Source organism: Desmodus rotundus, chromosome 13, assembly GCF_022682495.2.
Source record: "Desmodus rotundus isolate HL8 chromosome 13, HLdesRot8A.1, whole genome shotgun sequence".
Taxonomy (NCBI): Eukaryota; Metazoa; Chordata; class Mammalia; order Chiroptera; family Phyllostomidae; genus Desmodus; species Desmodus rotundus.
Window position 1 is genome coordinate 88,639,243 of NC_071399.1, and position 19,877 is coordinate 88,659,119.

Here is a 19,877-nt window from a genome sequence, read left to right on the forward strand (position 1 = left end):
AAGCGGCCACATCCTTTCTGCAGCCTCCGATGGCTAGGTTGTACAGCTCTGAGGAAAAAACTGAGGTGACTGTGATTCTGCAAAGTTGTTTAGGTCTGGTACAGTGGGGCCACCAGGGCTGGGAACCGAGCTGCCTGGCAGAGCCGCATGGCAGTTGGACAGCGCCCAGCCTGAGCCCTGGGGTCTCCCTTCACGCCACCTGGCAGCCTCCTCCTATCCGTGGAGAAACTCTCCATACAGAGATACAGCGTTTTGTACAAGATTAGGTTTAGTTTATTTACTCCGGGTGATGAGAATGCATGTAATGAGAATCCGGTAGTGTGTTCTTATTACAAATTACCATAGAGAAATAGGTTTTTAAAAAATCTCTCATCTTTCAAGTATGTTTTCCAAGAATTTCTGCAACATTCTCTGCATTAGAGGCACATTTCCCCCTTTAAACAAGTCACTGTAAAAACCACAAAAGACATTGACATCCCCATTGCTCAAAGTTTTCCTGCCAGTTTGCAGCTCGCTGGAGACCGCCTGCCACTTGCATTGAGGTTAAAATATGTGATCTATTAGAAAAGTAGTCCCTGAAAATTGAGGGTCCTCCAAACACAACAGGATTTATTATGCAGCCCCTTTCCTCCCCCCTACCAGTTACTTCAGTGGTAGCAAAAATAACAATGGTCCCCTGGGAAATGAAGCTCATCGCTATGGTAACTAATGAAGGTTGCATCATTCTAAGGCACAGTTTTGAAAGCCTGGATTTCAACATGGGTAGATGCCCCATCTTATTTTATTTATTCAGTAGCTTAGCAACCTGTGGTACACTGCTTGTCACCACCTCAATTTCTTGTCTCAGAAGACTGACCTATATAGATAGGTCTTTTTTTTTTTTATTGTAGGTATGTTCTTACTGTGAATGTAGTTCAGTTCTTAGGTATGTTTATCATGACCTTATTTTCTAGACCAGAAAATAGGACACAGGCTGTGCATGAGACGTCAGGGATTTTTCCTCAACCTCCTTGGTGGCCCATGCAGGGGTCTCCTCAGAGCTTTTTTGTTCTACACCCCTTAATGGGTGGTTGTAGCCAGGGGTTTGTCTTTGGCCCTTTTTTCCTTGTATTATTATTTATTAATTATCCTATTATTTCCTTTTTAATTTTTATTGAATTTATTGGGGTGACATTGGTTAATAAAATTATATAGGTTTCGGGTGTACAATTCTATAACACATCATCCATATATTATACTGTATGTTCACCAACCAAAGACAAGTCTCCTTCCATCACCATTTGTCCCCCTTTTACCCTCTTCTACCTCCCCCCACCCCTCTTTCCCTGTGGTGATCACCGTACTGTTGTCTGTGTCTGCGGGTTTTTTTCTTTGCTCACTCCCTTCACCTTTTTCACCCAGCCCCCCAACCTCCCTCCCCCTGACAGCGGTCAGTCTGTTTCTCTGTAGTGTGTTGGTTCATTAGATTCCACATAGAAGTGAAATCATGGGCTGCTTGGATTTCTCCGACTGGCTTATTTCACTTAGCAGGCTTTTTCCTACGCTGTTGCAAAGGGTAAGATTTCCTGTTTTACAGCTGAGTACTATTCCATTGTGTAAGTGAACCACAGATTGTTTTTTTATCCACTCCTCTCTCTACTAATGGGCACTTAGGCTACTTCCAGATCTTGACTATTGTAAGATGAACACAGGGTTGCAGTGAACACAGGGATGCATGTATTTTTTCAAAGTAGTGTTTTGGGTTTCTTCGGGTAAATTCCCAGAAGTGGAATCGCTGGGTCATAAGGCAGTTCCATTCTCCTTCCTACAGTGGCTGCACCAGTCTGCCTTCCCTCCAGCAGTGCGCAAGGGTCCCTTTTCTCCCCGTAAGGTCCTGTCCCGTCTTTTTGTTTCTTAGTCCCCCCGCTATGTCCTCTTATGTTCGATCGAAGTTTTTGTTGTCTACCCTTTTGATTCCTTCCTGTTCTCTGCTGTGTATTTTTTTAGTGGTTACCAAGGGGATTTTTAACATCCTAAATCTATAGCAACCTAGTTTAAATTCATACCAACTTCATTTCAATAGCATCTCTTAACTTTGCTCCTATTAAGCTCTTTTCCCCTTCTCTTTTGTTGTTGTTGTCGCAAATTACACATTTCTTGCCCATTAACATAACATTCTTAATTTATGCATACGTCTTTCACTCATGTAGGGAACAAAAAGAGAAGTTATAAGCAATATACAATATTAGCATTTATATTTACCTAGGTATTTGCCTTGACCAGTGATCTTAATTTCTTTGTATGACTTTAAGTACTATCTCACGTCCTTGTTTCAGCCGGAACAATTCTTTTTATCGTTTCTTGTAGGGAAGATCTACTAACAGCAAACATCGGCTTTTGTTTACCTGGAAATGTCTTACTTTCTTCTTTACTTTAGAGGAATAGTTTTCAGCCAGTATAGAATTCTTGGTTGACTTCTTTCCTATTAGCACATTATCATCATCTCACGGCCTCCAGGCCTCCAAGGCTTCTGATGAACAATGTCGCTGCTTTCAAGAGTTCCCGTTTGGCTTTCAACAGAATTTGATTATTATGTGTCTCTGGTGGATCTCAAAGATCCACAAACTCCTTCTTGGAGCTCGTTGAGTTCCTTGGCTGTGTAGATTCATATCTTCAAATCTGAGAAGTTTTCAGCCATTTTTCTTCAAATATTTTTCCATCCCCTTCTCTTTGGCTTCTCATATTATATATGTTGTTATACTTAATGGTGTCCCATAGGTTCCTGGGGTTCTATTCATTCTTCTTCATTCTTTTATCTCTTCAGAATAGGTCATTTCAGTTGAAGTCCATGGTTTTTCTGTCCTCTCAGATCTGCTGTTGAACCTCTCCAGTGGATTTTTCATTTCATCTATTGTACTTTTCAGCTCCAGAATTTTTATTTGATTCCCTTCTAAAATTTTTCTCTCTCTATTCATATTCCCTACTTGTTCATAAACCCTTGTCCTGATTTTCTTTAGCTCTTTGTCATTCCTTTCAAGTCTTTGAATGTATCTAGACAGTTAATTTAAAGTTTTTGTTTAGGAAGGCCAATGCTTGGGCTTCTATATTAATGATTTCTGTCACTTTCTTTTTTATTTTTTTCCCGCAAATGGGCCGTTTCCTGTTGTTGAGAACTGGATATTTTAAATACTGTAATGCAGTAAATCTGAAAACCACAATTTATCTCCTCTACAGAGCATGCTTCAGTTACCTGTTTAGCATTTTTCAACTGTATTTGCAAAGACTATATTTCTTGTCCTATGTTACCATTGAATCCTCTGTTCTGTCATCTCTGAGAATGACCAGTGCCTGGATTTCATAAAGGAAAAAACGTCCTCTTGTCTCCTTAAATTCTGTTGGCAGACATTGCCTGGTGCCCTTCAGTCAAAGGAGATTGAAACAATGGCCAGTCTCTTTTCTAGTCTTTCAGTGAACTGCCAGACAAATCAAACCACACTCCCCACACTTCAGAGGTCAGGGTTCCCACCTGGATCCCCAGCACACCACTGTGTGAGCATGGGCCACCGCCTCCACCACTGCCTGCCACAGGGACGGAGCATGCGTGGAGGCAGCTGCTAGCAGAGGATGCAATACTCCAACACACACCAGCCTCTTTATCAGGCATTGCCATGTGTGTGGCGAGTATCTAACTGGAAGGCAGAGGTTTGCAATGGCAATTCCGACGGTTCTTGCCAGCTCAGTAGTTGATTCGGTATAGGAACTGGTCACTGGAGTTTCCCACTCTGCCGTTTTTCCTGATGTCACTCCTATAGTTATTCTTGTTGAGGTAATAATCTCCACATTAAAGTGTACAGGCATATATTGTAGAAAGAATTTAAGTGAGAGCTGATATTTGTATAATAATATATGTATTGAGTTACTTCTTACAAATTACCGTTATGCCTGTCCATCTCACAAGCTAGGATAGTTGACCGAAGACAGAATTTCGCATGTATATATAGTGTCACTATATAGTCACTGTATCTTGTGGCTATGCGGAGAAAATGGCATTTATTTTATCTGTAATTTGTCTAGTCTTTTAACTAGTACTTGTTATGGGTGACTTACTGATGAGGTGGGAAGAAAATCTGGTGCATCGCACTTAGTCTAGTGCATGACGGAAGAAGCCCGTTTAGGTGGTGTCCGGACCTCAGAGACAAAAAGCCCTGTCTTTGCCTTCCATGCTGGGGTGCTTTAAGGGTCGGGGGTGGGGGGGGGGTGGGGGGGAGGGTGTGGCAGGCTTGGCCTTCTAGCAGTGGGGAGCTGCCCATTTCCCTCGGCTGGCTATCTGCCCCTTCCTGCGGTCTGCGGAGCAGTGTCCCGGCACCTCCTGGTTGTGTTTGGCTCGCTGGCTTGTGAGAGGGTGTCACTCACGGAGGGCCTGGCCGACTGGTCAGAGCCCAATGGCTGCTCCCTGACTACATCCTTCTTTCTTTCGCTCCTCCCTCCTGAGCTCTCCATCGGCCTCTGGCTGGAAAGTCACTCGCAGCCTTTGCTCTGCGGGATTACACTGTTGCAGGGCAGGCCTGTGGCTGGCCCTTTGGCTCAGGAAACGTGATTCCCAGAGCTTACGGTTGCCTGACCCTGCTTGGAGAAACTGTCCCTCCAGCCAGTGGCCCGGCCTGGCCTGTCAGCCTGTGGATTTCCTGTGCCGGGCTTCCCTGTGTGTCCAATGCTGTGTGTCGCTTCATTCTGTCTCCCCACTTCTTTCCGTAATGAGACGTGGCGGCTCCCTAGGCCGATGAATGCTTCCAGCAGACTAGGGGAAGAAAATCATGTACACGGAGAGGCAAACCAACAGCAGGAAGATGAATCATTTCAAACACCACCACTATTACATGTGTGTATATAGGCATATGTGAGGATCATGTTTCAAGAGTCATATGTAATTCTACAAGCCTTAAAGTTAGGATCTTCAGGAGGCACATGTAGTATGTATGTGTATATAGTACATATATGTAATATATATTTTACCTATGTGGTTAAGATAATGTTCTATGTCATTAATGTATGTTATATATAAACACATAATATATGTCTATAATTAAGTTCGGTTTCTTTCTATCACAATTTTCCTATGACTAAAAATACTTGATTTAAAACATATTTTCTTCTGTTGCAGGACAGTTCGTGTATGGTTAAAGAGAGACAGTGGACAATATTGGCCAAGCATATACCACATGATGCCTTGTAAGTATCCAGATTTCTGTCTAAAAAACCAGACACTGACCTCAACTGCCCTTCCTTTTTAGGTTGCCTTCTCCGTATTTCCTTCTCACGTAGGGATGCCTGAGGGTCTGGAGCTTCGTTATAGCAGAAAGCACCATAGTAAATCACTTTAGGTTCTCTAAAGCTCTCAGTATGTAAAATAAGGAATTTGTTCTGAAATTTGACTATACGTGCCTCGTTAATGGAAGAAAGACAACAGCAATAGGCCTCTGATCACAGCAGTCTCCCCCTGTTTTCTGACTTTTTATTTAACTTTTTTGTGAAGCTCTTCCTTAGACAATTTAAAATTATGTCCAGTGACTACATTTATGAAGTAAATTGGTCTTGCATTGTTATTATATTATGTATTCAAATTCAAGACATTCAGCATTGAACATTTAGTTCTCAAAAGGATTCGTTAGGGTGAGAACATTCTAAATATAGGTCAACCTCATTTCCCCAAGATCTTACTTGAGAAATATGTCCTTGTACTGATAAATAGAAAATCTTTCAAATATGCTGTTAAAAAAAAAAAAAAAAATATGGCTGATTCTCAGATTCTTACATGGCGGAAGTTCCCTACAAGGAGAGAAGAGCCAGCTCCCCAGAATAGGAACTTTCTTTTCAGCCTAGTGTTTTATTGTTAAAATTAGTGAAGTTTGGGCATCCTGTTCCATGTTTGTTTTAGTGTAAAATAATTATTTAAATTCACAATCAGTTATATTAGTGAATATTTTCGACCCTGCCTGGTGTGGCTCAGTGGACTGAGTGCCTGCCTGTGAACCAAAGGGTCGACAGTTCGACTCCCAGTCAGGGCACATGCCTGGGATGTGGGCCAGGTCCCCAGTAGGGGGTGCTCGAGAGGCAAACACACATTGATGTTTCCCTTCCTCCCTCCCTCCCTCTCTAAAAGTAAATAAATAAAATCTTAAAAAATAAAATTGTAAACCATTCCCTATTTAAATAAACAAACAAATAAATAAATATTTTCCTTATTCCCCTTCCTTCAAATCTGAATTACAATTGGCCTTCTAGAAAAGCCCCTCAGGTCGGTGGCTGGTGCCGCGCACCTGCTGGCCTGCCGCAGTGTTCAGGGTCCCCTTGACTCGAGCGCTGGCTTGGCCGTGCACGCCATAGTGTGCGACCAAAACAAATTTACGCTGAGTTGTGGGTGTGATCAAGTTTGTGCCTCTGGCAAAAGAGTATTTTAATAACATAAGCGACAATTTGCCTGTTTATGAACAAATGAATTATTAAGGATGTAATGGCTTTCTGTGACTTTCAAATTATCTCCGAGGTTTTATGTGTCTTTAGAATTTTGTGTGATAGTCATGGAACTAAACCGAGTGCTCAACGTTACGTCAGTGAAGAAGAAACTTATAGTTCTGAGCACTTCCATTCGCCCCTTACTGCTGTGCCTCCAGCGGACACCATCACATGGCAAAGGCCCAAGGGGCACTTTCCCTTTAAGCTGCAGTGGTCACTGGGGCTTCTCTGATTGATTCCCCCCCTGATTTTTAAATGGTTTGAGCCAGTTTGATCTATGGTCTTGCTTTTTCGTCCAGTTTGTCACAACATCTCCCCCTGAAAGAGATGGGGAAGGTCTGTCATCCACGAAGTTGCAGTTGACCCCAGAGGCCGAGCACCTCCAGGGTGGTGAAGACAGCGGAGGGGCTCTTGGGGTGGAATGAAGCGGGCTCGGGGATGGTGAGCGGGGCAGCTCCTTGAGGTGAACATTAATAGCATCCTAAGCGGGAGCTTACCCACCCCCTTCCCCTTACGGACATCCCGACACATTTAAGTGTCAGTCTCTGATGTTTTCTTTACTTGAATTATTTATTTCACTGAGAATCCAGAGAAGCCTCGAGCTGCATTTTCATCATTTGTGAAGCTGTAGGCAAGAATGACAAAAGGCGTCTGTAGCTCCTGTACCTGGCGCCGATGCTCAGTAAATAAATACTTGGTGAAGTCTGGGATCTGGTCATGAGTTTCCCCGGAACGTCAGCATGATTTTCCTAATGCCTGAACACAGTGTTTGAGAAGAGCGACCCCCTAATTGTTTGTACACTTTGCCTGTGGCACCCTAAGGGGTGTACAAAGGGATTACCCAGCTACTGAAATGTGGCCTGCTGGCCACCTGAGAACTTACTAGAAATGCAAATATTGGGTTTCACCCCTGACCTTCCGAATCAAACTTTGCATTTTAAAAAGATCCCTAGGTAATCTGCATACATCTTACAGTTTGAGAAGATTGTCTTGTGGCAACTTACACATGTTTATGTGAACTCATATGCAGGGGTGTCCAGCCTGTGGCATTTACTTAAAACATTATGAGATTTTTTGTGTGTGTGATTATGTGCCACAATGTATTTAATGTGTGGCCCAGGGCAACCCTCCTTCTTCCGGTGTGGCCCAGAGATGCCAAAAGGTTGGACACCCCTGGAGCCTCATGCATACATACTGTTGGTTTGTAAATGCACAGACAGAAGTACACATTCTAGCCAATCAAGCATCTACTGCACACCTACTACACACTGGCCGTCAAGTTAGGTGCCAGGATTTGCAGGTGAGCAAGGTGCAGGTGATTTCTGTAATCTTTTATTGTTAGATGGTTCCATTACCATGGAAAGGTAAAAGAAAAAAAGGCCTTGTTTTTCACAATTGGCCAGAAATTCGCTTTTATGCTCGTCGGAACCGTAGGCATTGAGCTAACGAAGTCACTGATCTCTGAGCAAAAATTTAAGCTTTGTTTAACTTGAGAGAGGCAGTATCTTATTGCGAAAGGAAATATGCGACATTTTTGGTCATTTAGAAAACCTGAAATAGCTTTGAACGTCCAAAGGGTTGTTTTGCATTCCTTTCTTTTGAAAGATGTTTTGTTAAGAGGCTAGTCAATATTATCCTTAAATAACAGTCATGTGGCATTAGTCACAAAATAAGTGAAAAGGTGCAGTATATCTCAAGGCTACAGTATGGAGACCACAAGGCGGATGTGGCCATATTGTGTGTTTATAGTGGTGTACAATAAGCAGTGTTCCAAATCTTGAAGAAAACAAAACGTCTTGTACATATAATGATGGCTTATTTGTTTATTTCGTCCATTAAAACACCTTCTAAATATAGTACTTGTCATGTTCTGGGCAGGGTGCTAATGTTGTGTAGCATTGAGGAGAATTTGAAGTTTAATGGAGGGAGGGAAACGGAAGGCATTAGACGAGAAAGAGTGCTAAGTTTGATGGCAGGGAGTAAGCCTAACACGCTGAGCGAACTTGAAGGAGCGGGAGACGAAACAAAGATGAGGAGCAAACACATCATGATCAAAACACAACCGCCGCCCTGGCCGAGGGGCTCGGTTGCTTGGTGCATCCTCCTGCACACCAAAGGTGGAGGGTTTGAGCCCTGGGCAGGGCACATGCCTGGGCTGTGGGTTCCATTCCTGGTTGGGATGCATTGGAGAGGCAATTGATTGATGTTTCTCTCTCACATCGATGTTTCTCTCTCTCTCTCTCTCTCTCTCCCCTCCTGTCCCTCTCTCCCCCACCCCTCTTTCCCCCTCCCTCCCTCCCTCCCAAATCAATGAACATATTTTCAAGCGAGGATTTTTTTAAAGATATTTTTAAAAAGACCACAACTGCTGCTTTGGGGTGCTCATACCTTGTCTTTCCTGAGGAACTCCCGTGTCCCCTGTAGCAGGGAGCCTGGTTGAGACTGTTTGCCCCAGATCCAATCTGATGTAGCAGGAATTGGGAATTTGTAGTAGGAAATGCTAGTCTCAGCCCAGGCTGGTCCCTGAGGCTGGAACTGTAAACCCTAGAGCTGTGAGGCACTTGTGTGCTTGAAGAGAGCTGATCTGCTTAAAAGAAGGTGGGAACGAGGGAGGGAGGAAGAAGCACTTGGCTCGGGAGGGAGAGAATCCTGCACAAGTGATGCCAAAGTTCTCCCTCCTCACCCTCCCAACCCCCTGCAACCTGGGTGTGCTTCTTTCTTTGAGTTCACGAGGGGCTCTGTTTCTTCCAGGATAAGCCCATCTGTGCCTGAGTTCACTCTCATGGGTTTCTGGTTCTCATACCTAGAGGAATGCGACTCAGCCAGCCCTGGTTGGAATTAGCATGCCTCCTGATTCCTCTGGGTTCAGTTTTGCTTGGATCTCTTATCACAAGGACTGAGCCATGTCCCTGGTGGTGTCACTGTGGTATTGAGCTAAAAATAGTCTGGGAAAAGTGAGGGCGAGAAGAACAGCAGAAAGAAATAGTTACCCTGCTTTTCTTGATTTCTTTGGATAGTCCATTCAGCACTAATGGACGTTTAGTGCAGACGTTTCTTCTGCACTAAATACCATGCAATGTACTAAGGGCACGGTGGTTAAATGTGGCAGATGACCCCTGTGGTATGTACGTTCTGGTGGGGAAGGCAGACCTGAAATGAGGGCCACCCAGGTGCATGGGGAGTGTCACCACCTGAGAAGGAGGAATGATGGAAACACCGTCCCGGAGGTTCCCCAAAGAAAGTCCGCTTTAAACCCCTCCTGTCTATAGAGAAGTTGGGATGACTGATGACTTGTTTTGAAGTTTTCTATAAGCTGATTTCTGTGGATGGGTAAGAGCATTTCCTTATCAGATATTCTTTCAAAAAATAATATCCTCTTGACGTGTCTCATGCACTCCCTGCTTATTGCCTATGACAAGACCAATCGCAGGGTTCCCAACAGGGACCTGCCTGGGCTTGAAAACCAGATGGTACGGAGTTGAGGTCTCACTTGTGTCCAGAAGTGGGGTTACTTGTTTCAGGCTCCTAGTAGGTGCCATTTCAGCCGCTGCATTTGCGTCCCACTACAAAGGGAAAAACACACACGCTTGGACAGCATAGGCATCTCTATTGTGATGGTTGAGACATTCCAGATTTACTTAACCAACCAGCTCAAAAAAGGAATAGGGGACAGAGAGCCCGCGGGGCAGTTGTTTGAGATTTTTCTTATTCCATCAGAGTATTGGGTATCAAGTCCGGGCCTTTATTGCCAATTTTTCCCCTTGGGCATGGAGAACAGGGAAAACAACTTGCCTGCCAGCGAAGCAGTGACTGGGAGCTGGAGAGGGCCAAAGCCTTGGGGCGGAGGGCGTGCGGGGTCATCGGGAAGCCCCTGTGGGGCCCTCTGCTGCCAGGGCAGGCAGGGGGAATGTACTTCGGCACCTAAGTGTTTATGAATTTGTCCCCAAAGCAAAACCGAAGAAAGGTTTTCCAGATGATGATGGATAAAAGGCACACCTCACTGAACCATAAAATGACTGCTTTTGTCGTTATCTCCAGCTCTCTGCCATGGCCGGGTGGGATGGAATTGCCCACTCTGAAGTCGCCGGGGAGCCTCGTGGTGTGTTTGCACAAGTCTGGTCGCTTTACCATTTGCTCAGTTAACTTTTAAAGTTAGGAACTCTCATCTTCCCCGAAAAACATAATTATGAAGTATTTGCTTCCCAGTTTTTATCAAAAGCCTGGCTGAAGGGCTATTTCTGGGGGCAGCGTGAAGGCTCTGCATTCCTACCACCCGTCTGTGTTCTGCTTGTCCCCACTTCGTGCCGGCCCTCGCAGAAACGCCTTCCCTCACTCTCAGGCCGAAGTATACACTGGGGCTGTTTTTGAAGGCTCTGTCCCCCACGATGCTCTGTACCCTTGTGATGAGAAGCACGAAGCAGTAATGTGTTTCAGACACCAGGGTGAGAAACCCTTTGCTATCCCTAAGGGGGAACTTCCCAGCCGGCGTTCTCCAGCAGACTGGGGTGGCCACATGGCTCACTGCCTCCGGGAACCGACCCCTGTAGCAGGGCAGCGGTGAGCCAGGCTTCTGAGCCCTGGTATTCTCTTCCAGTTACTCCCGTCGCGAGGCGGAAAAGGTGTGGGGGAGCAGCTTTGAGGACCTGGTACATCGTTCTGAAGGATCGACCAACAGATCTTTTATTCTAATTGTCTTTCTGTTCTTATATATGTACATTTTCCTTAGCAGTGGCTCTTTATTCCTATTATTTGCTTCTATTGTATCCGTTTTATTAAGCCTTAATGAAATGAGGTAGGGCATGCCTTAAATAAGTGATCTTAGTTAAGATGAATAAAGAGATGAAGTCTGAGCATAGTCTTGCTGTTTACATGACATTCACCCCAAAATATGAGGTGCCTAAGATTAGAGTACGGTCCTGCTCCCTCATCTGTGGTTTCGCTTTCCACAGTTGCAGTCCACGCAGTCAGGCGTGGCCTGAAAATATCAAATGGAAAATTCCAGAAATAAACAATTCATGGGTTTCAAATCGCGCGCCACCCTGAGTAGCGTGATGAAATCTCTCTCTGTCCCACTGGGGTTGTCAGTGGCCCCTTTGCCCCGCTTCTCCCTGCTGTGCCCGGTCTCAGCGGTCAGACGGACTGTGGCAGGCCCACAGTGCTTGTGTGGACATCACCCTTACTTTCCTTAATCCTGAACCCAAAGGGCAGGGGTCACGGTGCTGGCAGTCCGCAGACGCAAAGACGAGCAGTCCAGTGCTCCCTTCAAGGGAGCAGATGCGTGTGTGGGGAAAACGTAGGATACATGGGTTCGCTAGTCTCTGCGGTTTCAGGAGTCCACTGGGGTCTCAGAAAGCGTCCCTGCAGATATGGGGCAGGGGAGGGTGGCCACTGTATTCAGGGTACCTTGTAGGTTAGAGCCTGTCTGGGTGGGCAACTGGTATTTGATTTTTATTTTCGCTACTGATTTGCTGAGTCACCTTTGGGGAAGTCCTTCACGTTTTCTCTGTCTGGAAGCCTAACAGATAAACTGTCCATTTTCCTTGTTCTCAAATTTGCAAAAGTATTTTGGTTATGAGATATGTCAAATAAATGCTTGCGGAGTCTGTTCAGGCTGTTGGTGTTAGCGGTGTATACTGCCATTGCCGGTCTTAACCCAGAGGGACTGGGGAAGGTTCGCCCGCTCGTGAGGCTGTGGCCGCCTGGGCTCCCTTTTCCCGCTTGTTGGGACTGTGATCCTGGAGCCGCGGGAATCTCTACAATGTGCGATGACCGACGATGCAGGCCGGGGCGCTGACCTCTTTTCCCTTCGATTGTCAAATAAAAAAGTGACAACAGCCACCACAATAGCCTGTTATTTTTATCAGATCTACAAAAAATAGATTTTTTGGTGTGCCTTAGACTTTTAATAATTAGCCTATGTGTGCCAAAAGATGAAAAAAGGTCAAAAATTGCTGTCCGAGAGAAACGGAAAATTTGCAGTTTGAGGATATAGGACATTGGAATGGTTTATATGTCCGTGTGCTTGGTGTCTGGGATGGAAGTGAGTTACTCTGTATGTCAGCTGCAGCTGTTAATTTCCCCACTGGGGAGGTCAGAGGACAGCCAGCCTGCAGTGATCAGGGCTGTGAAGGGGGCTCGGTCGGGGTTGTCCCACACCTTCTGCCGGGTTTATTGGAGTTTTGGAGGAAATTCATGTGGGTAGGTAAGTGATAGGAAGGTATTTAAAATAATGGATTTGGCAGTTCTGTTTTTATAAGGTAGCGTTTGTTTTGGTCACTTTTAGACAATATATTTAATTCAATTGAGGGAGTTTTTTTGGCAGACAGGGGAGTATGTGTATGATTGGGAAATGCCCATCCCATTGTTTAATTTATATCTTATTTCAAAATAACTTCTTGGATCCTGGCTGTGAAGTATATTGTTCCTTTGTCGGCTTCTTTTTTTTTTTTTTTAAGATTTTATTTATTTATTTTCAGAGAGGGGAAGAGAGGGAGAAAGAGAGGGAGAGAAACATCAGTGTGTGGTTGCCTTTCATGTGCCCCCGACTGGGGATCTGGCCCACAACCTAGGCATTTGCCCTGACTGGGAATCAAACCAGTGACCCTTCTTTCTTGGCTTCTTTTGGTTTAGGTTGATTTTATGGACCTATGTATAGAAACAATGTATTGTTTACAGTATTTGCATTTTTGAAAATAATGTTATCTGATCTTTTAATTTTGTGTTTACTAAGGTGCCTGAAAAACTTGATTTTTAATAGAAATGAAGGAAAATATAGATACTAATTAATCTGAGTAATTATACCATTTATTTAGCTTACTCTTATTTGATTTTCATCTGATAGAGTAATTTAAAATTTGCTGTAGTTAGATCAATTTACTGTAGCTGAAAACTTGTCAGGGAGAAAACGTGACGACTGCTGATTCACTGTGATTTTGCTGATGTCACTCAAACTCAAAGCAAATAAATGGTTAATTTTATTTGAGTGCATGATTTATTAGATTTAAATGAAAAATGGGTTCAAACTCTAGACAGCTGAAGTCCTAAATATAAGTGGTCTTAAAATAACACATGGCTTGAATAGTGTAAACATAATAAATATTATCTTGTGACAAACAGGGCTGAATGAAATAATATCAGTAAATTAAATCTTTGCTTTGTGGTGGTGGGGAGCTCCTTGAAGGCTCTGGATTCAAGACCCCTTTAACTTGGGATCTTGACATTTAACTTCACCAGGATACATTTAACAACTAAAGCTTTATTCATGGAAGAGCCATCGTTCATTTAAAGCTCCCCCCAGAACATCCCAGGAAGATCGATGCTTCCTGCCCAAGTATGCCTTTAGCGCTGTAAAGCAGTCAGTGTGATTGAAATGCGTGGTCTGCCCTCCAGTGAAACCTGTGTTGGTTTGAGCAAAGTTCAACCAATCGGCAAAGGACAGAAAATAAGCCATAAAATAAAAGATTTATAGGTATAAGGAATAGAAATGAGGAAACTTTCCCCCAAGTAGAAGCATTTTGAGAATGCCTCCTCTCACCTATGTTTTTTTTTTCTTTTTTAAAGCAAGAGCAATATTTTTTAAAGACCAACTATGGGATAGAAGTATTACAAATACGAGTGGCCAGTTTCTCTCTAATCCATTTAATTATGGACTCTGCCGAGTTTGATGTTAGTCTATTGAGTTCCCTTTGCCTAGGGCTCACGTCTCCTGAGCTTTTGCCCCTTCAAATTATATGGTCATTAATATAATTGCCCAGGCTGGAGTTTCTCTTGATTTTATTCTTTCCCAACCTTTAAGCTGAATACCTGCCTGAAACTACAAAGGTATCATCTTTTAAAAACCTCTCGGCATTATGAAAGTGTTTAATTTTAAAGGTAAGATTTTGGCAGACAGTCAAGGTCTAAATTAAGAGACTGTCACTTCCCACTGTGCACAGACCTACACAAAAGTCTTTTCCTTCTTATGTTTACCTTTCACTTTCTTCCTAAAATCTTACCAAATATACTTCTGACCGCCATCAGTCTGAGGCAGAGAAGGGAGCCGAGAACTCTGAATCAGACGGCATGGAAAATGAGTTCTTGTACTATTTTATCAAGCCATTGGGATCAGTTTTTTCCTACATTTATTATTTTTTAAATTTTTTTAGCAGCTTTTTATTTTCAACTACAGTTGACTTACATTATTATATTAGTTTCAGGTGTACAACCAGTGATTAGATGCATAACCTAATGTCTAATCACCCCCATAAATCTCACACCCATCTGACGCAATACGTAGTTTCAGAGTATTGTTGACTGTATTCCCCACACTGTAAGACTGTTCCGTAGCAACCAATTGGTACTTCTTAATCTCTTCACCATTTTCGCACCTCCCCTCGACGCCCCTCCCATCTGGCAACTGTCAAAATGGTCTCTGTGTCTATTAATCTGTTTCTGTTCTGCATGTTTCTCTGTTGTGTTTTTTAGATTTAACTGTTGATTGAGATGTACTTATGACCATTGGATTGCTTACATTTTTCATCTTTTTTTCCCTTCTTCTTAAAGAAGACCCTTTAACATTTCATTTCATAAAATAATGGTCAGGTAGTGATGAACTCCTTTTAGCTTTTTCTGGCCCGGGAAACTCTTTTTATGTCCTTGAATTCTGAATGATAGCTTTGTTGAATACAGTGATCTAGGTTATAGGTCCTTGCTTTTCATCACTTTGAGTATTTCTTACTAATCCCTTCTGGCCTGCAAAGTTTCTGTTGAGAAATCAGCTGGCAGTCTTATGGGAGCCCCGCCCCCCCCACACCCCCTCTATAGGGAACTAACTGCTTTTCTCTTGCTGCTTTTAAGATTTCTCTTTGCTTTTTAACATTTTGCATTTTAATTATGATGTGTCTTGAAGTGGGCCTCTTTGGGTTCATCTTGTTTGGAATTCTCTGTGCTTTCTGGACTTGTATGTCTGTTTCCTTCACCAAGTCAGGGAAGTTTTCTGCCATGATTTTTTCAGTAGGTTTTCAATTTCGCGCTCTCTCTTCTCCATGTGGCTCCCCCATGACGGGACTGTTGGTAAGCTTGAAGTTCTCCTGGAGGCTCCTTCTACTATTCTCATTATTTTGGATTTTTTTTCTTTTTTGCTGTTCTGATTGGGTGTATTTTGCTCCCTTTTTTTCCAAATTGCTGATTTGATTCTCAGCTTCATCTTTCAATACTGTTGATTCCCTGTAAATTATTCTTTATTTCACTTAGTGTAGCTTCCATTTCTGACTGGTCTTTTTTATACTGTTGAAGTTCTCATAAGGTCATCTGCTCTCCCTTTAAGTTCACTGAGCACCCTTATAACCAGTGTTTTGAACTCTGCGCCTAATGGATTGCTTGTCTCCATTGTGTTTAGTTCTTTTTCTGGAGTTTTGTTCTTTCATTTGGCTATGTTTCTTTGTCTCCTCATTTTGGCAGACTCTCTGTGTTTGTTTCTAAGTATTAGGTGGAGCTGCTATGTCTCCCAGGCTTGGTAGAGTGGCCTAATGTAGTAGGTGTCCTGTAGGGCCCAGTGGCACAGCCCTCCTATCACCCAAGCTGGGCACTTGAGGTGCACCTTCTATGTGGGCTGTGTACACTCTCCTTTTGTAGTTGAGCCTTGATTGCTACTGGCACATCAGTGGAAGGGATTTACACCCAGGCCAATCAGCTGCAAGGACTGGTTGCAACCACTGACCACTGACTTCCAACCACTGTGGAGGATCAGCTGTGCAGGGAGGGGTCCACCCACACAAAGCAGAACTTACTTCATCAGGTCTGTGGTGCCCGCCAAGTCCACCCCTTGAGTGTGTCACTTGGGGAGGTGGTTGGCTGGTAGTGCTTGACATGGTCTGAAGCCATCAGCTGGGTGTGCTCCAGGCTGTGTAGGCTAAGGTCAGCCACCACCTGTGTTCTGCCAGGCACCACCTGGCATAAGCTACAAAGTGATATGCAGATGGCTGCTGCTGGTGCTGGGCTTAGAGGTGCCCAGGCAAGGCCAAGCTGTGAACCAAGAACCCTACTGCTAGTGCTGGGCCTGGCGCCACTTAGTGAGAGATGAGGGACTTACTGAAGCCAGATGCTGTTTGTTGAGAGATTTTAGGAAAGTCTGAAAGCATGAACCAAGATAAGCCATTTCTACAGAAAAGCCACTGGAAACAGCTTGGGTGGACCTGAAAGTTGGGTGGGGTGGGGCCTCAGGGAATCACCAGGGTGTGGCAAACACTGTGAGCCTGGTTGGTGAAGACTCAGATATGGAGCCTGCCTGCTGGCTCTGTGGAGGGAACAATGGCCTCTGACAGCACTTCTGACTGGCAGAGAGTTGTCTGCACCACCTCGCCCCTAACCCCACCCTGATTCCAGACAATTCAGTCACTTCCTGCCCGTATTTTCCTCATTCCTTTCAAGCTGCTGCCCCAGCTCTGGAGCTCAAAGGGAGTAAGTCTGAGTAAGTGTGAGGGCCCTTTAAGAGGAACTAACTGCCTGGGACTCCAGCAGCCTCGTCCCACTCAGTCACAGTCCCCAGAGGTTTTCAGACACTGCTCAGCCTCTGGGGAATGCAGTTAAAGTATTTAAAGAGAACAGTCTCTCAGCCTGTTTGTCGCTGATGAACTTTCAGCCATCAGCTCTAGACCGCTATGTTTCTATTGACTTACGATGATTAGTTTCATAGTTTATTTAGATTTTAGTTTATCATAGGTTATTAGTTGATAGTTTCACTGGAAGCTGAAATCTCATTGGTGAAACATCACGTTTTTGCAGCCTCGCTACAAATATCATGCTTCAGGCACATTTTGTTTTGCTTCCGCCCTTGCTTCCTGCCAGTGGATGCCCTTGGCCGTGTGGCTATCAGTACCCTTCCAGGGCAGTCTGGCCCTTTCACACACTCTCCTGTGGAGGGATAGCAGCCCACTTTGTAAGGGCTGTGGCACTAGTGGTTAAGAGCTTTCCTTTTGGAAAAGTTCTGGTGAGTTGAAGTTGGAAGCATCTCTGTATCGATCTCTCTATGGCCCCCAACCGCTAAAAGGAAAGACATTTACTATAACAACAAGTAGGGACATAAATATTTTTTCAATCACTCTCTGCCTCTTTGGCACTGCAGAAGCTGCAGGCAACCAAGCCAGGACCAGTTCCTTTGGGAGTGTCACAGTTGGGAAACGGTTTGAGGAGCCTCATAAGGCTCATGCACCAAAAATCTTTTTTCTCTCACTGAACACACACACACACACACACACACACATGCCGCACGCACGTACAGATTTGCTCAGTGCTTTACCGAGATGCCACTCTGAAAGGGTGTTTATGCCTTTGGAGCAACACCTGGGCGGTATTGCCCTCTATCTCTGGCATTTTCCATCTCTAACCACCTTGTGTCCAAGCATATAAGGTCTAGAACAGCAGCATCTCTATTAAAATTTCTTTTGTTTATGGTCCTTTATAGGAAATGTCTTTTCCCTTTAAACTCAGGTGGCATTTCTTACTATCAATGTAAAGTGATTGAGCTGAGGAGGTGACATCAGGTACTTCTAAGTCTTGTAGCATTTGCATGTAGTTGATGTTGTGATCTATAAATGCCTTGATGACAGCTCTGATACCTTATGTACATACCGTTGAGTCCCACGCTGGAACACAGTAAGCATTCTCAGTTTGGCAGAATGACAAGAAATTTAGTAAATGGAGGGAAACAATGAATAAAGAAATACTAGCAATACTAGCAGCTTTAAGGGTAGCCAGTGCAATATTATAAAAGTGTCTTTTCAATGACATTCACAGGTCGGTGGGTTTTGTGACTCTTACCGCACCAGATATGAGCTTTGGAGGAAATTACACAGAGAATACTGGTGAGTCAGGCAGCTGAGTGATAAGGGTATTCTTGACTCGTCCATAATCTTTTGGGCAATCAAGTCTTGTTTTATGTGCTCATACTTACATTTAATAAATAACTAGATATTTAAAAATTATATAGGAATAGCAAAATACTAGATAAAGACAACGTTATAAATGTAATCCTGTCACTCCGACTATATTTAGTTTTTCTGTGCATGTTTGTATGTGTGTATGAGTTTATGTAGTTGTAGTCACATCGTATTTTTTGTTTGTTTTATTTCAGCTAACAGGATAATTTTCCATGAAATCATTGGATTTTAATTTTACCCACATGTTATGGGATAATGAGATCTGGAATCTTAGCATCTGTGTAGAAATTTTGCCAACATAGTTTGTAGGTTAAGGGCAAGTAAGACTTTCTTAGGGCAGCGCATTAAATCAGTTGATTACTTTTTTCCAGCAGTGTTCTCTTGGGAACCTAGTTTAATTTTGTGGCTAAACTGAAAGAAGATACTTTGCTGGACTAGTGAGGTTGGTAGGGGGCGGGGGGTTATTTTTTGTATGTTTCTATTTTCTAAACGGATCATGATTGAAAATTAGAAAAAAGCGATTATGTAGTTTAGAAGATAATTTTGTTGTTGTTCAGGGCCCTTTTATGGAGAATGAAAAAAAAATGTTACTAAGTGACGTGTTTATGGAATGGCTCTGTTAGGAGAACTTGAAGTTCTTTTATAGTTTAAAGATAATCTAAGTTGGATGTTTGAGAATAGGACTGAGTTTGAGTTATGTCATTGAACTTTCTCCAACTTTTCCTTCCTGTGTGGCCTTGGGGAAGACATCTAATTGTAACTGTGAAAAGTAGGAATAAAAACACCTGATGCCATTATGATTATGATGAATGGTTCACGATCTACAGGGCTCCTGGGACGACGGGTGAGGAATTTTTTAAAATTGTGTAGGACTCTTTAGGACAACTATTTCAGTATAGGACAAATTGTCAAAATGGCTCCATTCTTAGAAGCAAGCCGAGGTAGAGAAAGCAGACACCTTGAAGTTGACTGCTGAGCAAGCCCTTCTCGGCCGTGTGGGGCTTCCATGCATGCTTAATTACCGAGGTTCAGGCCAGTCTTGTAGAACCGGCAGGTGCTGGCCCCGGGCAGGGTGAACTGGCTCACCTGACCTCCTCCCTGCAGAGCCTGGCCCTGTGTCAGCTTGGTTCTCTTTCAGATGAAGACCAGCCCTCGGTCTTTTTCCATTACCAGCTTCCAGCCTATCCCTTGAATGCTGAGAATAAAAGATTTTTCTGCTAGTCTTCATACCCAAAATCAATTGCAAATCAAAGAATAGATTTCGGTACTAGTGTGTGGGGGGTGTGTGTACGGGGGGGGGGGGGTAATAAGATCTGTCTTTTGTTTTCCTACTTCAGGAAAGATAGGTGATTTCTATTAAAGTTGGGGTTTGAGTGGAAGAGACAGATAGGTTGGTGACCGAAGGATTACACGGCACAAAATATTACTAATCTCGTCGAGCAAACTAAGACACGATGATGAGGGATCAGC

At 43.7% G+C, this 19,877-nt stretch overlaps 1 protein-coding gene across 2 annotated transcripts in view; it reads left to right on the top strand.

Moving 5' to 3' along the window:
* The window catches only part of WDFY2 (WD repeat and FYVE domain containing 2), a 118,514-nt gene that overhangs the window by 32,254 nt on the left and 66,383 nt on the right, over window positions 1-19,877 (top strand). For both annotated transcript variants that reach the window (XM_024568618.4, XM_071220203.1), the window contains exon 2: window positions 5,141-5,208. In XM_024568618.4, the coding sequence (XP_024424386.1) occupies window positions 5,141-5,208 (68 nt within the window). The remainder of the gene's footprint in view (window positions 1-5,140; window positions 5,209-19,877) is intronic.